Source organism: Lissotriton vulgaris, chromosome 12 (genome assembly GCF_964263255.1).
Source record: "Lissotriton vulgaris chromosome 12, aLisVul1.2, whole genome shotgun sequence".
Taxonomy (NCBI): Eukaryota; Metazoa; Chordata; class Amphibia; order Caudata; family Salamandridae; genus Lissotriton; species Lissotriton vulgaris.
Window position 1 is genome coordinate 577996498 of NC_141700.1, and position 18556 is coordinate 578015053.

At 43.6% G+C, this 18556-nt stretch overlaps 1 protein-coding gene across 1 annotated transcript in view; it reads left to right on the forward strand.

The window, feature by feature from the left end:
- ZNF423 (zinc finger protein 423) overlaps positions 1 to 18556 on the forward strand; it is a 536708-nt gene that overhangs the window by 154963 nt on the left and 363189 nt on the right. Inside the window, exon 3 of the mRNA XM_086945443.1 lies at positions 685 to 885. Coding sequence (XP_086801569.1) covers positions 685 to 885 — 201 coding nt within the window. The remainder of the gene's footprint in view (positions 1 to 684; positions 886 to 18556) is intronic.

Consider the following 18556-nt stretch of genomic DNA (forward strand, 5'->3'; position numbering starts at 1 on the left):
CTTAAAACTGACATTCTTTTCCGATGCATTTAGCTCTACCTGTCCCTAAAAGCCACTGGGTTCGCCACCCCCGCAAATCTGAAATGCTGTGCCTACAACCATCTTCCCTGAACACATGTACACATTGATCACAATGTTCATCCTTTAAGCCAATATCCGCCAGCCACTTATGTAAAACATTGTGCAGCCTCCAAGTCACCTTTCTGGAAGTATCTCTATCAAACAAAAATAAAGGTGATCTTCTTGGAAAATAATTGAGAGCATCCAAAGGGGCGCGTTTCTCTTTACAATTTAGTTTGATTTCTGTAGTTTTGAAGATTCATTTGATGGGAGTGCCTAATTTCCTTACCAAAACTAATTGGTCTTGAATAGGTTTCTCCAGGTGGTGAAGGGAAGAGTTCTCGATTAAACGTTAATATTTGTATCCTGCATGCAAACACTGTATTGATAATTAGGAGTCTGCATCTTTGGAGCTCTCACACTGCAAATGATAGAACGCTGTTTAGATTCATTGCACTGTGTGAGATCCAAAATCATACTCTTAATAGACTGGGAGGTGTTAGGGCTAATGCAAGTTGAGAGAGAAAGTAATTAAATGTATCTTAATAAATTCACGGCAGATACTTAGTCTTTTTCCCAAAGATCACTGTAACTTATCGCAGAGTGTATTCTTCCTGTTGGCAGGAGGTCTCGGAAGAGAGCGGGAGGATGATACCGTGGACAGCCGTGCCCTGGAAGACAGGAACAGCGTGACGAGTCAGGAAGAGCGGCTTGAGGAAGATGAAGACCTGGAGGACGACTCAATTTACACCTGCGATAGCTGTCAGCAGGACTTTGATTCGCTCGCGGACCTGACGGAACACAGGGCGCAGAACTGTCCTGGAGGTAATGTTAAAACTAGCTTTACAGTTCTAACAGGTGGTTAGCTGGGTAATTGGACATAGCAACAGCGTGGGGCCTCAAGTGAGATTAAAGAATTAATAATGTCATTTAAACTTCATGTAATTTTATTGTGGTGCCATGGGTAGCTTTTATTCACTTTCTTTTTTAATAAGAAGGGCCTATCTGGGATTTGAAATGAGTTCTGTCAAAGTCAGGATTTTTTCTTTAGCATTTTGTCTTTTATATAGAATTAATGTGGTGAAACTTGGAAACATCTTATAAGCATGCTTACCTGATTTTATATTTATGACACTGGTCATTCACTAAAATCTATCACTCTCTTCAGTTTGTCTGGTAGTGCTTCTAGCTCTAAAGGTTTGTTTCATCAGCACTTAACTGTTGCATCCAAGTGCTTTGCATTTCCAATTTGATTTGTTAATTTTTAAAACTGGAAGTACACCACCTCTTGGGTGTAAGGCTGGCCAAACATTTGGATACCCAAGGCAAAATGCCTCAATACTGCCCCAAAGTGGCTTTTCCAGCATGCGCTTACATACATGACACATAAGTAGATCCAATGCCATTTTCACCTATGGTAAATCATATGCATCTTTTGAACTTATTGAAAGGAAAAAGATTTACAACAAAAGGCAACTTACCATAGGTAGCACATTGAACAACTTGCACTTTACAATGACACTGCTTACACATTTTTTTTTACCTTGATGGTTTTTCAAATTAAGAGTGAGAGATGGTACATAGACCCATTCATTTATTAAAAAAAACTTCAAATAGAACATTTTGTTAGCTTATTGACACTGAAGGATGCTATTTTGCTTATCTTTAGTAGCCTCCAACTGTACTGGTCAGTTTTACAGGTTCACGGAGAAGCAGACATTCAATAAAGCAATCAAGCAGGAATGAAATAGTTTCCTTGGATGAAATAGTTTTTCATCTCCTTTTTATTGTCATCCCAAGCAAATGTCTGGGTTTGCCAGGTTATAGGGCTGTCTTTGTTTGCAGGAAGCCCTCCATAAGAGAATTCCCCAAGCCAGGATCTAGATTCTCCACTCAGACTAGGCAGACACTCATGATATAGTCTTTCACCCATAGTTGTACATGCTGTGGCCAAGATCCAAGGAGGGTCTTTTAGACCATAATGACTATCTTGTGTCTGGATATGAAACCCACAGAGAGCACATGCAACTCATGGAGAATGGGAGTGATCTTCTTGGAATGAAACCTCTGTGCATTCAATAGGTCATATTCTACCATTTTGGTTCCTCCTAGTTTGACAACAAAGTAGTCCTACTTATAACTAGGGGTGGGCGGAATTTGCGTAGTCTCACTACGCAAAGCTCCGCCAAACAGTAAAAAAATCATTGCAAGCATGCAAAAGTTCTGCGAACACGCAGAATTGCTTTTTGAATGCATTTTAAAAGCACGAACAAGCAAAAAATTCTGCGATTCGCAGAAGTTTTGGCAATTCCGCATTCTCCACGGAACGCGAATTTACCCAAATTCCGCAACTTCCACGAGCGGAACGGAATTTACCGCCAACGCCTAATTATACTGCATTTCTTAACCTTCCCATCTGAAGGCTTGAGTCTGCACTTGTAGTGTGATAGCCAAACCTGTACTTAACAGTAAAAGCATCTATGGCTGCCATATGAAAAATTTGTTGAAACAGCCAGAGTGGCAATTCACTAAAGCAATTCAATTTTCCCCTACTATTTGAATAGCTTTTTGACTATTGGCAAAGTATACATGGAATACTAATGGAAATGTACACAAGTCATGTATTTTCCTGGAAATTCCTGCTACCTTACACTTCCTTCTGTACTAAGATTACTCCTCTGGAAGTAGATATTTTTTCACAGCCAATTTACACATTTACACCATCTTTTGTTGTAATTGAAGGTGTGTAAAATGGGTCTAAAACCCCAGTAAGAAGGTTTGTTAATACTCACAAAGTTATAGATTTTAGAGTAAGTTCACTTGCTGTCCAATTGCCCCCTCTCCTATAGAAATAACCATGTTCCCTCCCCTGCTTGTGAGCTAAAAGGTGTGGTCACACAAAGTTTTTTTTTGTTTTATAGAATATCTGTACCATAGGTATCCCCAAGGCAGGGGACCCTTAATGTTTATGCACACGGACAAACAATCTTGCTTTTTGATTTAAAAAACATTTTCTGATAAATTGCCACCCTGTAAACAGTTGGGGATTCACTTCATTGCACTGCTGGTGGAAATACCTTTCCACAGTGGGAAGGGAACAGCCACAAAATCAGTGGGTGCTTAAGAGATAGGCATCCTCTTAAGGGAAAAATGTTTTCCTTACCAAGATAGGATGACTGTTGCTTGATAAAATATAAATGAGTATATTTGCTCATGCAAAATTAGAATTCTCAAAAGGATTTTAGGAGCACTCCTTGAAACCTACAGTAACCAGTTTCTAAGAGTACTCTACTAAACATTTATGAGTGTTTAATAATAGTCAAACTTTACAAATACACAATCATAAACCAATGGATGGCGATTATGGATTGTTTTCCTTTTTTTTTTTGCAGAGATCAGAGTCTGATGAAGTTAACCTCGTCCGTGCGGTGCAGATTTACAGCCGGTGCTGGGCCCTAATAAAAATGGGTGTGGTCATGACGGAACGGTTCCGTCATGAGCACAGCTCAACGGATGCTCATGACGGAACCGTTCCGTCATGAGCATCGAAGGGGTTAATAAGAACATGCAAATATCCAAGCCTCCTCTGAATGTATACTCCATACCTACTTTCTTCCGAATTGTTCACTCTGGGTTAGACTTGTGCCAATTCATCTCCAACCACCTAGGTCCCTCTGGTGGGCAGAAAATAACATGCTACTAGAGGATGGCCTTTGCATTCTATCCCCTAAAGGTCTGAAATTTGAAATGGCTAGTGGAAGAGCATAGTTCCATGGCCAGTCAAATACAGACAGAGGGCTAAATTATGAATGCCATGGGTGGCTGCTAGGATCTCCATTCTAGTAACAACCATAGTCGCTGTAAGTCTGCTCCTCAGATTCTATCAAGGCCTCTCATCAACCCCAGCAATACCCAGTAGTCTATCATGTTAATTGCTGTTGATAGATCATACTTGACTAATAAACATTCTTAACTCTTATACTTTAGAAGGTCATCTACTAGATGAGCAGAGCAGACCCTTTAACAAAGAGTACCTGTATTTTCTCAATCTGTCAGTGATTGGTGCTTTATTGAGAAAATAGGAGATTTTATATATATATATATTTGTTGGTTTTATCCATATTGCTATTTTTTTTAAATAACTGTATAAATAAATGTGTTATCAACCAGATTTGGAAGGCGACAGCTTAATATTTCTGCCTTTCTATAAATAGTTTGCCAACTGTCTGAAACAACTCTCTCCAAAATATTGCATGAAAAGTGAGATTAGTGGGTAGTTTGCAATATTCACCATTACAACCTTTTGTTCTTCAGGAATGTGCAAACACAGGCTCGCACATGGACCCATCAATGATCACCCCTAGAAAAACCCAAAATATGTCAAATATATTGCATCACAGATAATCAATTCATTGTAGAAGGGAGCTCTATAATTTAATTGGAAAGAACTAGTCCGAAGGTAGCCTTTAACAAATGTCTTCTGTGGCAAAGCTCAGTATGGAAGTATATGTTGGATAGGTAGCAGGTTTAATCTCTTGAATCATGTCCACAAAGTCACATAACTCATCAGTAGGACAAACCAAGATATTTTTAACATGGAAATGATCCATGTGTTTCCCTTTCTTAAAGAGCTCTTTGGAGTAAAGACCTAAAGGAAAAGGGGGCATCATTCCTTTCAAGAGTTCCTCTACGGTCCATTTGAGATTTTTTAGCTGTAGTCTGCCCATTTGTACATCCATTGGTAGTTCATACATACAGCTGTGTTCATGCCTCCTTCCACCATGTCTGCTGAGGAATTGAAACCAGAGGGATTTTGTTCTATCCAAGGAAATATTTATAGCTTCAGCTGCATACAGTCTGCTCCCTCTTAGTCCTGCCAGCTTCACCTCCCTCATATCTTTTGCTAGTTTCTGTGAGGTCTGAGATGCCAATTAAAAGTCTTGCAGGGGTGACTAATCCATACTTTTTGGTATTGAAAACTCTAAGTCTTCTTCAAGATGCTTAAGAAGTCTATGCCCTCAGCTTTCCCAGTACTGAATACAAACTTCACTGCTCCCACCTAACTGGTTCGCTAGCTTGGGTGTGAACACTTTTTATGTTTTCTTGGTCACAAGTAAGAAAGTATGTGAGTTTTTAGTATCAAACCAAAAGTGCACAGACTTCAGAATGTATGAGAACACCCAACCTAGTTTTATTTGTGAACTTAGAAAAGGTGATTGGGTATTAGAGAAACTCACAAGTGGTTATTGATAACTGATTCTAGTTCTTATTGTTAACGCATCACTTTTTCATGACAATAATCCATCTTTGAGGGCTTGGGTTCTTGTTTTTCTGGTGTGCTTTTGCTACAATGCTTGATATATAGTTCTCAAGGTTAGCTGGAAAGTATCTCCAAAATACAACATTCTCAACACCAGCGACACTGTAAATTTGCACACCTCAAATGTTTGCTTTTCTATCAAAGTCTTTAAGCATAGGATTAGCACAGTGCTATCCTTGCCAAGCCGGGGGGGGGGGAGGGAGGGGGAGAGTCAGTCAGTCAGTCAATGCAATTTAAAGTTGCCATCCGTTTATTTTAAAGATGATTGATGTGGCTAGTACAGATCACTGGGAGATGTGAAATAAACATTTTGACCCTGCATGTATATAGTTAAAAGTTAAGATTACCCTAAAGTGCAAAAGGACTTTATCGTGCTGAATCTGGTTTACACACAATGTACATAAAACAGTTTACTGACTGAGTTCCTGTGGATTTATATAAATGTAATCTTAATCCACCCCTGCTTCTGGGCAAGAATCTATCATTATTCTGATCTTTAAAAAAAAGCAGCAGGAAAAATTCAAATTGTTACTGGTCAGTCTCCTTGATATATTTGTTTGTTAGGGTGATTGTCAGGGTCTCTATGTTGTGCCTTCAATCTTGGGCTGAAGAGATAAGGATTCTGTATGATTCTCAGTATGGCTTTAGTTCTGGTCATGGCACTACTGAACAATGCTTACACTTTTATCTAATGGCAATGAAATATGTCAAAGTTTATCAAGGTTATTCAACGATCCAGCAAAAGCCTGGTGATCTGAACTACACAATATGCAGTGGACGAGGAAGCCTCAGCCACACTTTTGTGGCATGCTCCATAATAGGCAATTTCGATCCACTCTGATAACTGGGCTCCACTTTACCACCAGCCAAGCAGCTCAGGAAACAGAGCACAACATTCTCTCCTATCTTCTCAGTCAGGCTGCCAATCCCCAACATTCTAAGGCAGCGTCTAGACCAACTGAAGGGCAGTAACAAATGGGAAAGGAAAGGGGAAGGTGGAACGGGCATCAGAGAAGGAAGGATTATCTTGCAGATACAATATACGTAAAATAAATAAAACATGGGGAAAATATGACAAGAGATTATAACAGATACTATATAGATGCTTTAACCTCAGGACAAGGGGGTTATTGATGAGAAACGCTTGATATTCAGAAGGTCCCGGTTATTATTTGAAAATACCTTGCGGTAAACCCAAAGAAATACTTTTATTGGTAGGCACCACTATTATGATTTTTAAAAAATGAGAATGTGGATAAATTTGAGTATAATTGCATGTGCATCCTTTGTAATCACAGCATGTTGCAGCCTATCAAAAGCCAATGATAGTTCAAAGGCTTTCATTAAAACAAGATTGATGCCTATCCCTGAAAATTTCACCACCAGAGTTCACGCCATCCAAGGAGGGAAATTACCAAATTCTTTTCCGTCAGGAAAGGTGTATGCCAGGGTTGTGGCCTGGCCCCTTTTCTATTCAAGCACTATAGAAATGATGCAGAGGGTTAGCTGAGAATATTTAGTCGGGGCATACCAAGACTGGGTAAAAAAACATGTACCTTTTTACAACAAAGCGGATAATGCTGTCCTTCGGTCTAGAACTTCCATCTAGTCTGATGGAGTTTCTTAAATTTGATGCTACATGCAATATGTAGGGATGGGCGGTACTCCTCTAATTTCACTCTTCGGAATTCCACGGAGTTACATAAAAACTCCTTGAGATTCCACAGAGTTTCAGCAACAGGAAGAAATATGCACACAATGCTGCGATTTAGCACCGTTCTGCCCTGAAAAATCAGCCCGCATGGCACCCTGTGTGCCAGTGCATGTGGCCTTCTGAGAGGATTTTGCTGCCTCTTGAGTAGAAAATGTACTCTGGAAGCAGCCCTCCGACTGCGCCCACAGCTGCCCATGTTAGAAAATCTTGCTGGAAGTCCTCCTAGCCACCAGACACCGTGCTAGGGGATACCAAATCTCGCTTGCCAGCTTGCATTTCTAGAGCCTCGCAGGAGAAAAAAATCAGTTACACTGTGATTGGCAGTATTTGATTGAAACTCTGCATGCAGGAGTAACACGGAATTGACAAAGTCTGCAAATTCTGCAAGTGAAATGACATTTTCCACCCAGAAAAGTTATATTTCCTGTGTAAACAATCCGGTTTCAAATGTAAACATACTTAGATCTTTCATTATGACCCTTGAGCCTTATGAGGCTCTGTAAAGGACCTTTTAATTCCATGTTCACATGAATGGATCTTCTAGCAGTATTCACTTTCTGCACACCCATGAAGTGATTGTCAGGCTTGCTGTACGATTAGGCCACAGGAAAATACCATTGAGTGAATTGTTGACTGTCTATAAAGCCTCTAAGTGACCTGGGGGCAGAAATGTTTCCTCTATACAGGTTGAATAAAAGACCTATATAATGTGTATGACGTGGTAGGCTGGAAGTATGTGGAGCGTCATATAAAACTGCCCCACCTTCTCCTGTAGATTACCGTATGGAGCAATCTAGCTGCAAATTTGAATGGTGAGATTTTATCAACCTGCCTTTCACTAGAAAATTGAAGCAAACGCAAATGGCCTAAATATAGTAACAACGTTATCTTAGCCTTGGGTCATCTGTACTGATTGAACAAACCTGGAATTGTGAAAACTGAGAAAAATAGATTTTACATTTTTTAAAGCTTCCCATTTTAAAAACTGTAAGTAGAAATAAACTTTACATAAACGTACTGTGATACTATACTTAAATAGACCCACTGAAATACTAAAGAATGTATTCAAATGTATACGTATACACATGCCATTTGTGTAGTCTGCACTATTTGCCTCTATTAAAAATTACTTGGGGAATTGTTGATATTTTGAGGGGAGCCTCAGTTGAGTATCCGCCTTCATCTGGCCAATCTGCGATCATCACAATGCATCAGTGCTCAGTGGGAAAGTGTATGAATGTCCTTGGGTACCATGCAGAATCCTGAAGGAAGCCATTTTGTGGTAACTATTCACTTCCAAAATGTGTTAACGTGTGTGAAGCTTGGCGATCATCCGGTGAGTGTTTGCCCAGACGTGATCTTTATCACTGCACGTACAAATGTTTTTTTGCAACATGCTTCCTTCTTGCTTGAAACCAGTGACTGCACATCACATCTGCATCTGGTGCCCGCATCCTTTTGCAAAGATTTGCTGCCCCTCCTCGACTGGACAGAAGTGCTTCAATGCTTGTTCCGAAAGAGCCGAAACGCTGCACAGGCAGAAAGTTAATTACACACCTAGCTTTTACAGCTGTGGTTCTTATGACCTGCTGGTCGCAATTATTGCCGCCCAGTGCTGCTTGAATGTGTTTTTCCTTGCCAGAACCCAGTTCCTTGCCTATAGACCGGAGTGTAAAAAGCAACAAATTTCCTGGTCTGCCGCTGATGAAATGCTTTTTCCTGTGGCCACAGGTAATTGAGGAGCTTATTAAAGAAGGCCTGGCTAATGTCGCTAAGCAGTGAAACAACATTGCCTCCCTTTATTCCAGTCGTGTGTTTTGTGTGCACTGGTCTGGGTGGTGTGCTTTCCTGCCCACATGGCACTGTTTATTTGTGCCGGAGGCAACTTGCGCTTTTAAATTGCGAGTGCCGGGGTGATATACGGAATTGTAGGCTCTGCAGCCCTTAATGAATTGACTTTTTAAGTCTCTAATCTTTCTATACTTTACTGCTCCTTCTAATTCTTGTAAATTCGGGGTGGCGCTCTTCTCTCAGTAACAGTCATTCTGTTAAAATATAACATTTCCCATATGTTGGTGGAAAAAGATTGTAAACATTCACTTTGCACCACAAAAAGTTGAAGATGCATTAATTCCAGCCTGCACTTAAAATAATATATATCCGTTGTTTCAGTACTGTTGTTTCAATTTCTGGTTAAAGGTTAAAACTAAGCCTATCCCATTTCCCCGGCCACACTTACTCACTGCCTTCTTGTCAGTCAGCCGCTTCATGCAACATGTAATTTATTTATTAAGCGAGAAATCAATTCTGCATAACAAAGGGACAGAAGCCAAAAGATAGCCATGGCAGATAGAGCATTCAACTCTGGCAACTGGAAGATAATTTCTGTTTGAAAGAAGCTCAAAGAAATTGATGCAACCACATATCATTCTCTGCAGGCTGAAGTTGCCACCCGTGCATTTCACTGGCTAAAAGCCACAAATGTATAAACCACTTTCAAGTTAAAATATGTAATTTATCAGTTAAAAAAGCAAATACTTTTGGCCTTAAGGTTCATATTGTGACTTCTTCAGGTTGCTACAGAAGAGACAGTGCAGAAATTAATTATATATGTAGAAACGGAAGTGGATAATGCAGCATGTTCTTAATGAGAAAGGACCACTTATGTATGTTTCATTTACTTCTATAATGGTGGCAGCTGCCCCTAGGGGGCAACCGGTTTCGGACCCACTACCTCGCTCTGCCACTATTGCTCTGCATGTTACGGCTTTTACATGAACACAAACCATCTCACAGCTCATTTGTTTGCATGTTATAGTACCTTACCAGCAGAAGAGGGCTACACTAGCTGTATTTCGCATGTTTCAAGCGGAGGCTGTTAAATCCCAGCCTCACACAGACACAGTTTTATGGGACTTGCTGCACTAGCGTGAGGCAGTGCAGCATGTCAGATACTGGAGTTTCACAGCTTGTCAATCTTGACAATTGTTCCCAATCAGAAGCTCAAATAAAGAAAAAAGCCTTCTTCAGTACCTTTAACCCTATTCCGACTTCTGAATGGGTGTAAGTTATTTGGCCTGCCTTTAAAGGGATGGGGGAGTCAGATATCATGTGTCTGCCCCAGGTAAGCGTTTGTGTTTAGCAGCTAGAGTGTGAGTTTGTCTGTGTGCTGGGGAGGGCATGTATATGTCTGTGTAACTGTAAGCGTGCCTGCAACTGCGTGTGTATGTTTGCTTTATGCGTGATTTAGTCTAAGTGTGAGTGTGTAATTTGAAAGCCTGTGAAGGGGTTAGTAAGGCCTGAGGCTGAGTGCTGGAGAATGCTTCTTTTGGTTTCATCTGCCTGTGGAGTCCTCACCTTTTTGAATTACTCTTTGTGCCTGATTCCACGGAAATTATTTTCTTAGTTCTCCCACTTCGACAAGGATGTCATAATAACACCGCTCCACTTGCGACACGGTATGACGTCACCGAAGCCATAAGAAGACCTCGTCGGCGTGCTGACGTCCGTTCCCTTTTTTCTGCACCGTTGACGCGTAATGTTTTTCTTTCTATGACTCTCCATTTTACTGTGATTACTTTGTTTCTTCCTCTTCTTCATGTGGCAGTGAGAGTGGCTACTTCGAACAGTCATTTTTCAAGCTCTGCAAGGAGTGTGGGGGCCATATGTCTATCACGGACCCCCACTACGACTGTCTTTGGTGTCTTTCTTCAGATCATGACATTGAAGGGTGTTTGTGCTGTCGGAAGATGAACCCGAAGACGCTGAAAGAACCTGAGGCCAAACTCTTCATGGCACAGGCGAAAAAGGAGAAGAGGGGTTCTAAGAGGTCGTAGTCATCGATCTAGCATACTTCGAAGTCAAAGAACATAAGAAGAAGAGAAGACATGGATCACAGCGTCGATCTTCGAAGGGCAGGGTTTCGAGATCAGCCTCTCCCGTACAGCGGCGTCATGAAAAAGACTTCATCTCTCCGTCGCCTTCTCCTTTTCCGCAGGCGACTCTGGCCCACTTTCTGGCACTGAGGGATTCGCCAACGCCCAGGGATTCTTCGGCGCCCAGTGGCTCTCAAGGCACCCAGAGAGTCTCCGACTCCCAGGGAGTCTTCTCCTGTTCCTGCGGCTTCACCTCTGGAGGCACCGATGTCTCCGCCTCCACAGCCTAGGCCCCATACAGCCTCGGATGGATTCAGAGCAGGGGCATTCAGAAACGTATCCTCCTTTCCCAGGATCAGATCCTTCGCATTTTCTTAATATGATGTTTGGCATGTTTGCCAGGGCATCCTACCCTACCGACGTGCCTTCTGGCCCTGTGGGTCCACTTCCCTTTAATTTGGGCATCCCCAATCAGTATGACCAGGCACCTTTTGTGCCCTTTATGCCGACGGCTCTATCTTGGCAGTTCCCGGCACCAAGATTTTCGACTCCTATACCGCAATCACTGGCACCATCTGGTGTTTGGCTGGTGTCATTCCAGATTTGATCGGCGCCGTTGCCCACTTCGGAAGGTCCTCCTTCGACACTGGCGCCGTTCTCACTGACGCGACGGCTGGTGCCGCTGACCCCGATCCTGAAGCAGCGTTCCAGGAGGGACGCGCATAGACTGCTGGAGGAAGATGAGTACCAGCAAGAACAGAAGAAAGGGAGATTCCCGACTCCGTGGACGGATTTGAAGGTCTACATGAGGCTAATGGTCTTGATACTTCCCCTGAGTGGGAGCTTTCTTCTCCAAAGGATTTACCTTCACTGGATGTTGCCCCTTATCACTTGGTCATCAGAAAAGCTGCAGAATTGTTGGACCTTCAGTTGCCCTCAGCTGAGGTAAAGTCAAATGGTACTAAATTCTCCTTCCTCTTCTATTGAGCCTCTACTGCCTTTCAATGAGGCATTAATGGAGCCAATTATGGAAGTGTGGCAGAAACCCTTGTCTGCCCCTGCAGTTTTTTGATCAATGGCAAGAAGGTATAGACCTGCTCCTGGTGATCCAGTTTTCCTTTCTGCCCATCAATCTCCAGAAAGCTTGGTGGTTCAAGTTACTTGTTCCAAGCAGTCAACTGGATCCTTCCCTACCACCTCGGGGATAGAGACTCGAAGAAGTTAGAGCAGTCAGCCAAAAAGGTGTTTTCCTCAGCAAGTATGGCTCTGAAGTCAATGAATGCCACATGTTTGCTAGGGAGGTACATTCATGCTCTAATGGGCTCTGTCAGGCAAGTGGCTCCTAAACTTACTGAAGATGATCATGTTCATTTTCTTGAGGCACTTTCAGATTTGCAAGCAGCAGCCCGTCCGGTCATCCAGTTGGGTCTGAACACAGCAGACTCGGTTGCCAGATTGATGGGTTCCTTGATTGCAGCTAGAAGGTATGCCTGGCTTAGATCTTCAGGTTTCTCACCAGATGTACAGGCTACTTTACCGACTCTACCCTTCAATGGGTCAGATTGGTTGGAACCAAGGCGGACTCTGCGCTGCAGAGATTCAAGGACAGTAGGGCTACTGCAAGATCCTTGGGCCTGCAGTCCCAGCCCAGGGGCTATGGATACAAAAGGTATTGAGGTCTTGGGTAGGCAGCTTCCGTTTGAGGCTGTCAGCAGCCTCAGCAACAGCAGCAGCAGAACCTGCTGTACATTTCATACAGAGGAAAAGGTAGAGGCTGTCTTCGGGGAGCTTCTCGACAGCAGTCTTCCTCCTCCTCCTCCCCTGTCCCCACCACTGGTACCACGGGAAAGCAGATCTAGGTCCCCCATCTTGGAGCATGCTGGTCGTGTAGGGGGTCGGGTGTCCCATTTTCTACAAGATTGAAAATCTGTTACATCAGACCGTTGGGTTTTGAATCTTGTGGAAAGTGGATACACCGTACGTTTTCAAGAGTTTCCACCTCCTTACCCTCCTCGCCAGGACTGGTGCTCAGAGGAGCATTTGCGCCTTCTGCAGCAGTAGGTTCTTGCCTTGCTTCAGAAAGGTGTGAAGGAGGTGGTTCCAGAGCAGGAAAGGGGTCGGGGATGTTACTCCCTTTATTTCCTTATTCCCAAAAAGGAAGGCCTGTTAAGACCGATCTTGGACCTCAGCGGGCAGGAAAAGTTCAAAACGTTGACCTTCGCTCAGATTCTTCTGGCGCTGCAGCAGGAAGATAGTGTAAGTGATAGTGATAGTGTTGATCGACTTTCAGGATGTGTATTTTTACATCCCTATTCTGAAGTTGCACTGGAAGTATCTCCGGTTTATGGTAGGTTCTCAACACTACCAGTTTGTGGTCCTCCCGTTTGGCCTTACTTCCGCACTTCGGGTCTTCACAAAGGTGATGGCAGTGGTGGCAGCTCATCTCAGAAGGTCAAGACTCCTGTTTTCTCTAATCTGGAAGACCGGCTGCTCAAAGCAAAAAGTCTCCAGAGATGGTGTTGCGTCACTTACATGCAACAACGCAGCTGTTGTTCAACTTGGGTTTCTCGATAAATGTGCCCAAATCCCACCTGGTGCCCTCTCAGTGCAGCATGTTCATAGGGGCAGTACTGGACACTACTGTGTGTCGAGCTTTCCCGCCTCCGCAGACGATTCCCAACATTCAGGAGATGATTCCTTTATTTCACAGTGGAGCGGTTGTTCCGGTCCTGAAGGTCCTATGCCTGCTCGGGCTGTTTGCTTCTTGTATGCTATTGGTGAGCCATGCAAGCTAGCACATGAGGGCACTCCAGCGGTGCCCACGCAGGCATTGATATCAGCACAATGGAGATCTCAGAGAGGTCAGATTCTTCAGAGACACTGCAGCGTCTCTGTCTTGGTGGAGTGCACAGGGCCACCTGTCTCAAGAAACACTCTTTCAACCTCCTCCACCGGTGGCCACAGTGACCACGGATGCCTCCACTACAGGGTGGGGTGCTCATCTGGGAGATCTGGAGATCACAGGGTCTTTGGTCTCCAGAGGAAATGTTGCTTCACATCAACCTTTTGGAATTACGGGCAATACTTTAGGCTCTCAAGGCCTTGGTTCCCTCCCTTCGTGGTCAGTTGTTTCAGTTTCAAGTGTGTTATGTTGTCGGTCCACCCATTTGCTTTTAAGGCACAGAAAAAATGGGTGAAACTGACATCAGCACGCCGACGAGGTCTTCATACAGTGGCTCCAGTGACATCATACAGTGTCGTGAGTGGAGCAGTGCTATTATGACGTCCTCGTCAATGTGGGAGAGCTACGAAAATAATTTCTGTGGAATGCTGGTGCAGGAGGTCATTCAAAACGTGAGGAATCCTCAGGCAGCGGATACTGTAGCCACCAGAAAAAGCGGTACAGAGGGTAAGTAATTTGTTCTTTTGGGCTACAAGCGGCCCCAGCACTTGAAAAATCCACCAACCACCACTGATATATAGTTTTGTTTGTTTTCCTTGAGCTATTGTATGTGGTTTAAGAACAATACAAACTTATTATGAATTTGCAAGCATAGATGTGAATGCAAGCTGGGACCCAGCAGAGATTCCAGCAACTCTAGAGAATCAATCTTTACTTCTTTTCCACTATTGGTGAGCAATATGTTAATTGTTCAGCAGCCTCAAAAATGTGGTAGTTGTTTTTCTTGCAATAGAAACCTAAATAATGGAACATGGGCAAGACTTTCGGTCAAGGTGGCATTTTTAAGGTCAAACCTAGCAGGCCTCACAGCTTTCTGATTGCACAAGACCTTATAGCCCGCCCATTGCTAACAATTGATTGACTTTATTGTTGCTCTTATTTGCTTGTTTCTTATTCAACAGCTTTGCTTGTCCTAGCTTGCCCCTCTTGTGTTTGTTACTCTCCTTGAGCCTAACCTCTTTAGCATCTCTCTGACTGGTTGGCTTCTATCCTACCACTGTTCACTTTTGGCAAACTTCTTTTTTCTTAAGCACTCTATGTGTTCTCAAATAGTCGCCCTAGTGTACTTTTCTATCCCCACTTCACACCACATGTTGCTCTCGGTCACCTGTGCTTCTACCCTCAACCCTGTTTTGATCTCCCTTGTATGCATGCTTTAACCACCACCCTTCATATTGGTTCTTTTCTTGTTCACTTTTTTCAATCTTCCGCACTCGTCTTTAGTCTTATTAAATTTCCTGTTTATTGTATTTATTGAATTTGCCTTTCTGGTTGGCAGAGGTATGCACCCTGCCCAAGCAGGAACCACAATCATAGTCAGGGTTATCTTGAGAAGCACTAAAAGAAAACTCGTGCTCACACTCTTATAGTTTGACACAGTGCAGTCAGGCTTATCTAAAGAGGCAATGTGTAAAGTATACGCGCGACACTCTCGCACAGTAGCACAATGATAACACCAGAAAAAAGAATCCACTCTTGTTTAGAAAAATAGGCATTTCTTACATAATAATTCAAGGCTAAAACAACAAACATCCAATTAGTAGAGGTCAAGACTATTTAAAAAAAATATTTCAAAGAGTTTTATTGGGTTTTTTAAACAAATTAAAAGAATCAATGATATGACTACATAGCAAGGTACATAAGTACCCTAAACAGATTTCATGTGCGGGATTAGGCGATGGCCTGTGAACTTTACGGAAACTGAGAGCGAACTCATGCAAATGGAAAAGCAATATCCAGAACAAAAAGAAGCAACGTGAAAATTATAAAGGAGGAGTTAGAAAAGGGTTACGGTGGCAGACATGACCAACTACATTACAGGTACAGTACACTACTATCTCAGCAGAACAGGGACAGCAGTGTACTTGATGAGATACAAGGAGCAAGTATATCTCCTGGAGATAATATTGTACCGGAAAATATAACACATGTTGATATCACAGCGTATTGTATCCACAGGCATGGGAGGCCTGCCGTGAGACAACATAACATACCTAAAGAAGTACACTGAGCAGGAAGAAAATACATATTTGGTAAAGTGAATTAATCTGAAGCCCATGGTTCATAATAACATACACAATTTGGTACACATGTTTGCGGGATGTCCTTCTGACTATGTATATACCCAGATTTTAAAGCGAGTCTGAGTAAGGAGACAATTTACGGCCTATTAGGGAACTTATGGGGGTTTGGTAGTTGTCGAGTGACTTCCAGAAATTGGTGTTCTGTGGTTTACAGGGGGAGCTCTGAAGGGTAGATTCTGTATGTCTCTAGTTGAGAGGGAAGATTTAACTTCCAATGGACGGATTCCAGTCTCTGCCCCTGTCGCTCTAGCATTAATGGTGTTTATATCAGATCTGATAGCGCATAGTTCCTGCAGCATCATGTCTGTGTTGTTTTTTGTGGATTTTGCAAGGTCATGCCCTTCGGCAGGTTTTTTTAAGGCTCATGTGCATGGTATTATTTATTTTGGATTTTCCTTTAATGGGCGAGTCAGGCAGAGGTGGTTCCGGTTTGGTGCATTTGTTATTTGTTTTGGCCTCTTTGTCTGCCATGATTTTACCAGCAGGGAGAATGGTGAGAGGTGGACGCCAGATTTGTGCAGTGCAGTTTTAGGGTCACCAGCCCTGGTGCACAGTTCTGCTTTATTTCTTTTATGTTGTAGATATGTATGTTCAGTCACGGTCTGCAGTCGATAAACCTCAGTTCTGAGACAACTCCTCTGTAGGCGATAGTCTGTCGCCTGGATGACAGAAGTGGTTTCCTGGTGATTACCAATTTAAGGGACAGCACCCCTGCCGGAGCAGCAGAGACAGAATGCACAGGTGTCTGCAAGAGCGTAAGCAGGGATACGCAGGAAGGGTGTACGCTCCATGAGTATGTTTTTTGTTCCGCAAGTCAGACAGCTTTGTTAGGTTGCACATTTGGTTGCCTCAACTCGATGACCACATAGGAGCAATTTGGTACCCGAAGCCTAACATCAGAGCAAGCGGAGAGATTGTGAGTCACATTCACTAGGGAGGGTTTCTGTGAGGAGGCTGCTTCACAGCAGTTCTTCCCCTCTATACTTGTAAGTTAGTGCAAGATTGGCAAGAGCACGCAAGCATCCGGAAACTGATGGGTTCAGCATACACTGAACAAGTGGTTAGTACTTGCCCTGCTCTGTCCGCGTTACCGCACCAATAGATCGGGTTGTAGAGCGCGCTGTTCTGTGCACATCCTGATTGGGCACCATTTTGAGGTCAGGCAGGATGGCTTACAGACATGGTGGAATCACACGAGCCTATACAGCTACCCAGTGCGCACCAACAAATCAGAGGATGAACAGTGGCAGTTTAGCTCCTGGTGGGTCCTAGGGTCTGATAGGAAACCTTACTTGCTGATTATAGATCACTGTGTCCAACTGTCAATGTCTGCTTTAAGTCGTGATAACAGCCATTATGCTAATTCCTTGATGAACACTTCCGAACTTCTGCAGTCGATAAACCACCAAAATGCACTGGGGATATGGTATGAGGTTTAATTTCGGCACTCCTGGTGTTCTGATTCCTGGATCTGGTGGGCATGTTACGGGATCTGGTCTCTGAAGTGAGGCATCTCCCTGTAGAGGCCCACAGTGATGGCCACCATAAGCTGTGCTGTCCAAGCCACGACCAGAAATATGAATTTTGAAAGAATAAAAAGAGTTCTAGCACTGGTAGCGCTAGACGGGGGCAAAATCAACAGGTCAAACTGACCGTAATAGAGCACTGGCTGGATACAGGAGCTATGGAGGCCCGGGGAACAGAGCATCTTGATCCTGGTCACAACAGTGAGATGTGGGCCGCAGTCCAGTGATATGTCGACCCCACGGTTGTACTGATGAGTTGGTTCCAAAGCCTAAGCGCCCAAGCCGAGAGTTGTTGATTCCAATGCTATGCACTGGGTTTCTCAGTGCAGCCAAGGGAATGCATGGATCACTCCACTCTGCCGCAGCGGTGAAGCACGGTTCTGGTGTAACGGGTTCTGGAAGTGATGTGCTAGTTCCAAGTGTGATGTGCTGGTACTACTCCATCAACCGGGCCAATGCATCAGTTATGCTGCAAGCAGACTGAGGATGCGTCAATTTCTCTGGTGCAAGTATCTGGGCCCACTTCCAGTGAACTAGGCACAGGAGCAGGGGCAGATACTTTGATATCCCTGAGTCTCAAGTAACGGGAGGCAAACCAACAAGCCATTGGAGATCACTTCATTTGCAAGGCAGAGTCCAGTTCTCCCTGAGCAGGGTCAGAGAGCAGCAGGCAGCAGGGTAGAAAAGCCGGTCTCGTAGATCATCAGTCCAGCAGACTGTCAGTCCTTGTAGCAGCACAGATGCTCTTCTGACAGAGGTTCTTTACAGGTCTAGAAGTTGCTGCTTTGATGGGATCAGAGATGCAGTACTTATACCCAGTTGTGACTTTGAAGTGGAAGTGACTTCAAACAAGGATCTTTGAGGTTCACAGAAGCCCTTTCTTCCCAGCCCTGGCTCCAGACTAGCTGTAGATGGTAATAAGCCCTTTGTGTGGGGACAGGACACTGCCTATTCAGGTGTGTCAGTTCCTCCCTCCCTTCCTGGCCTGGAATCAGAATGCAGATGGGTACCCGGG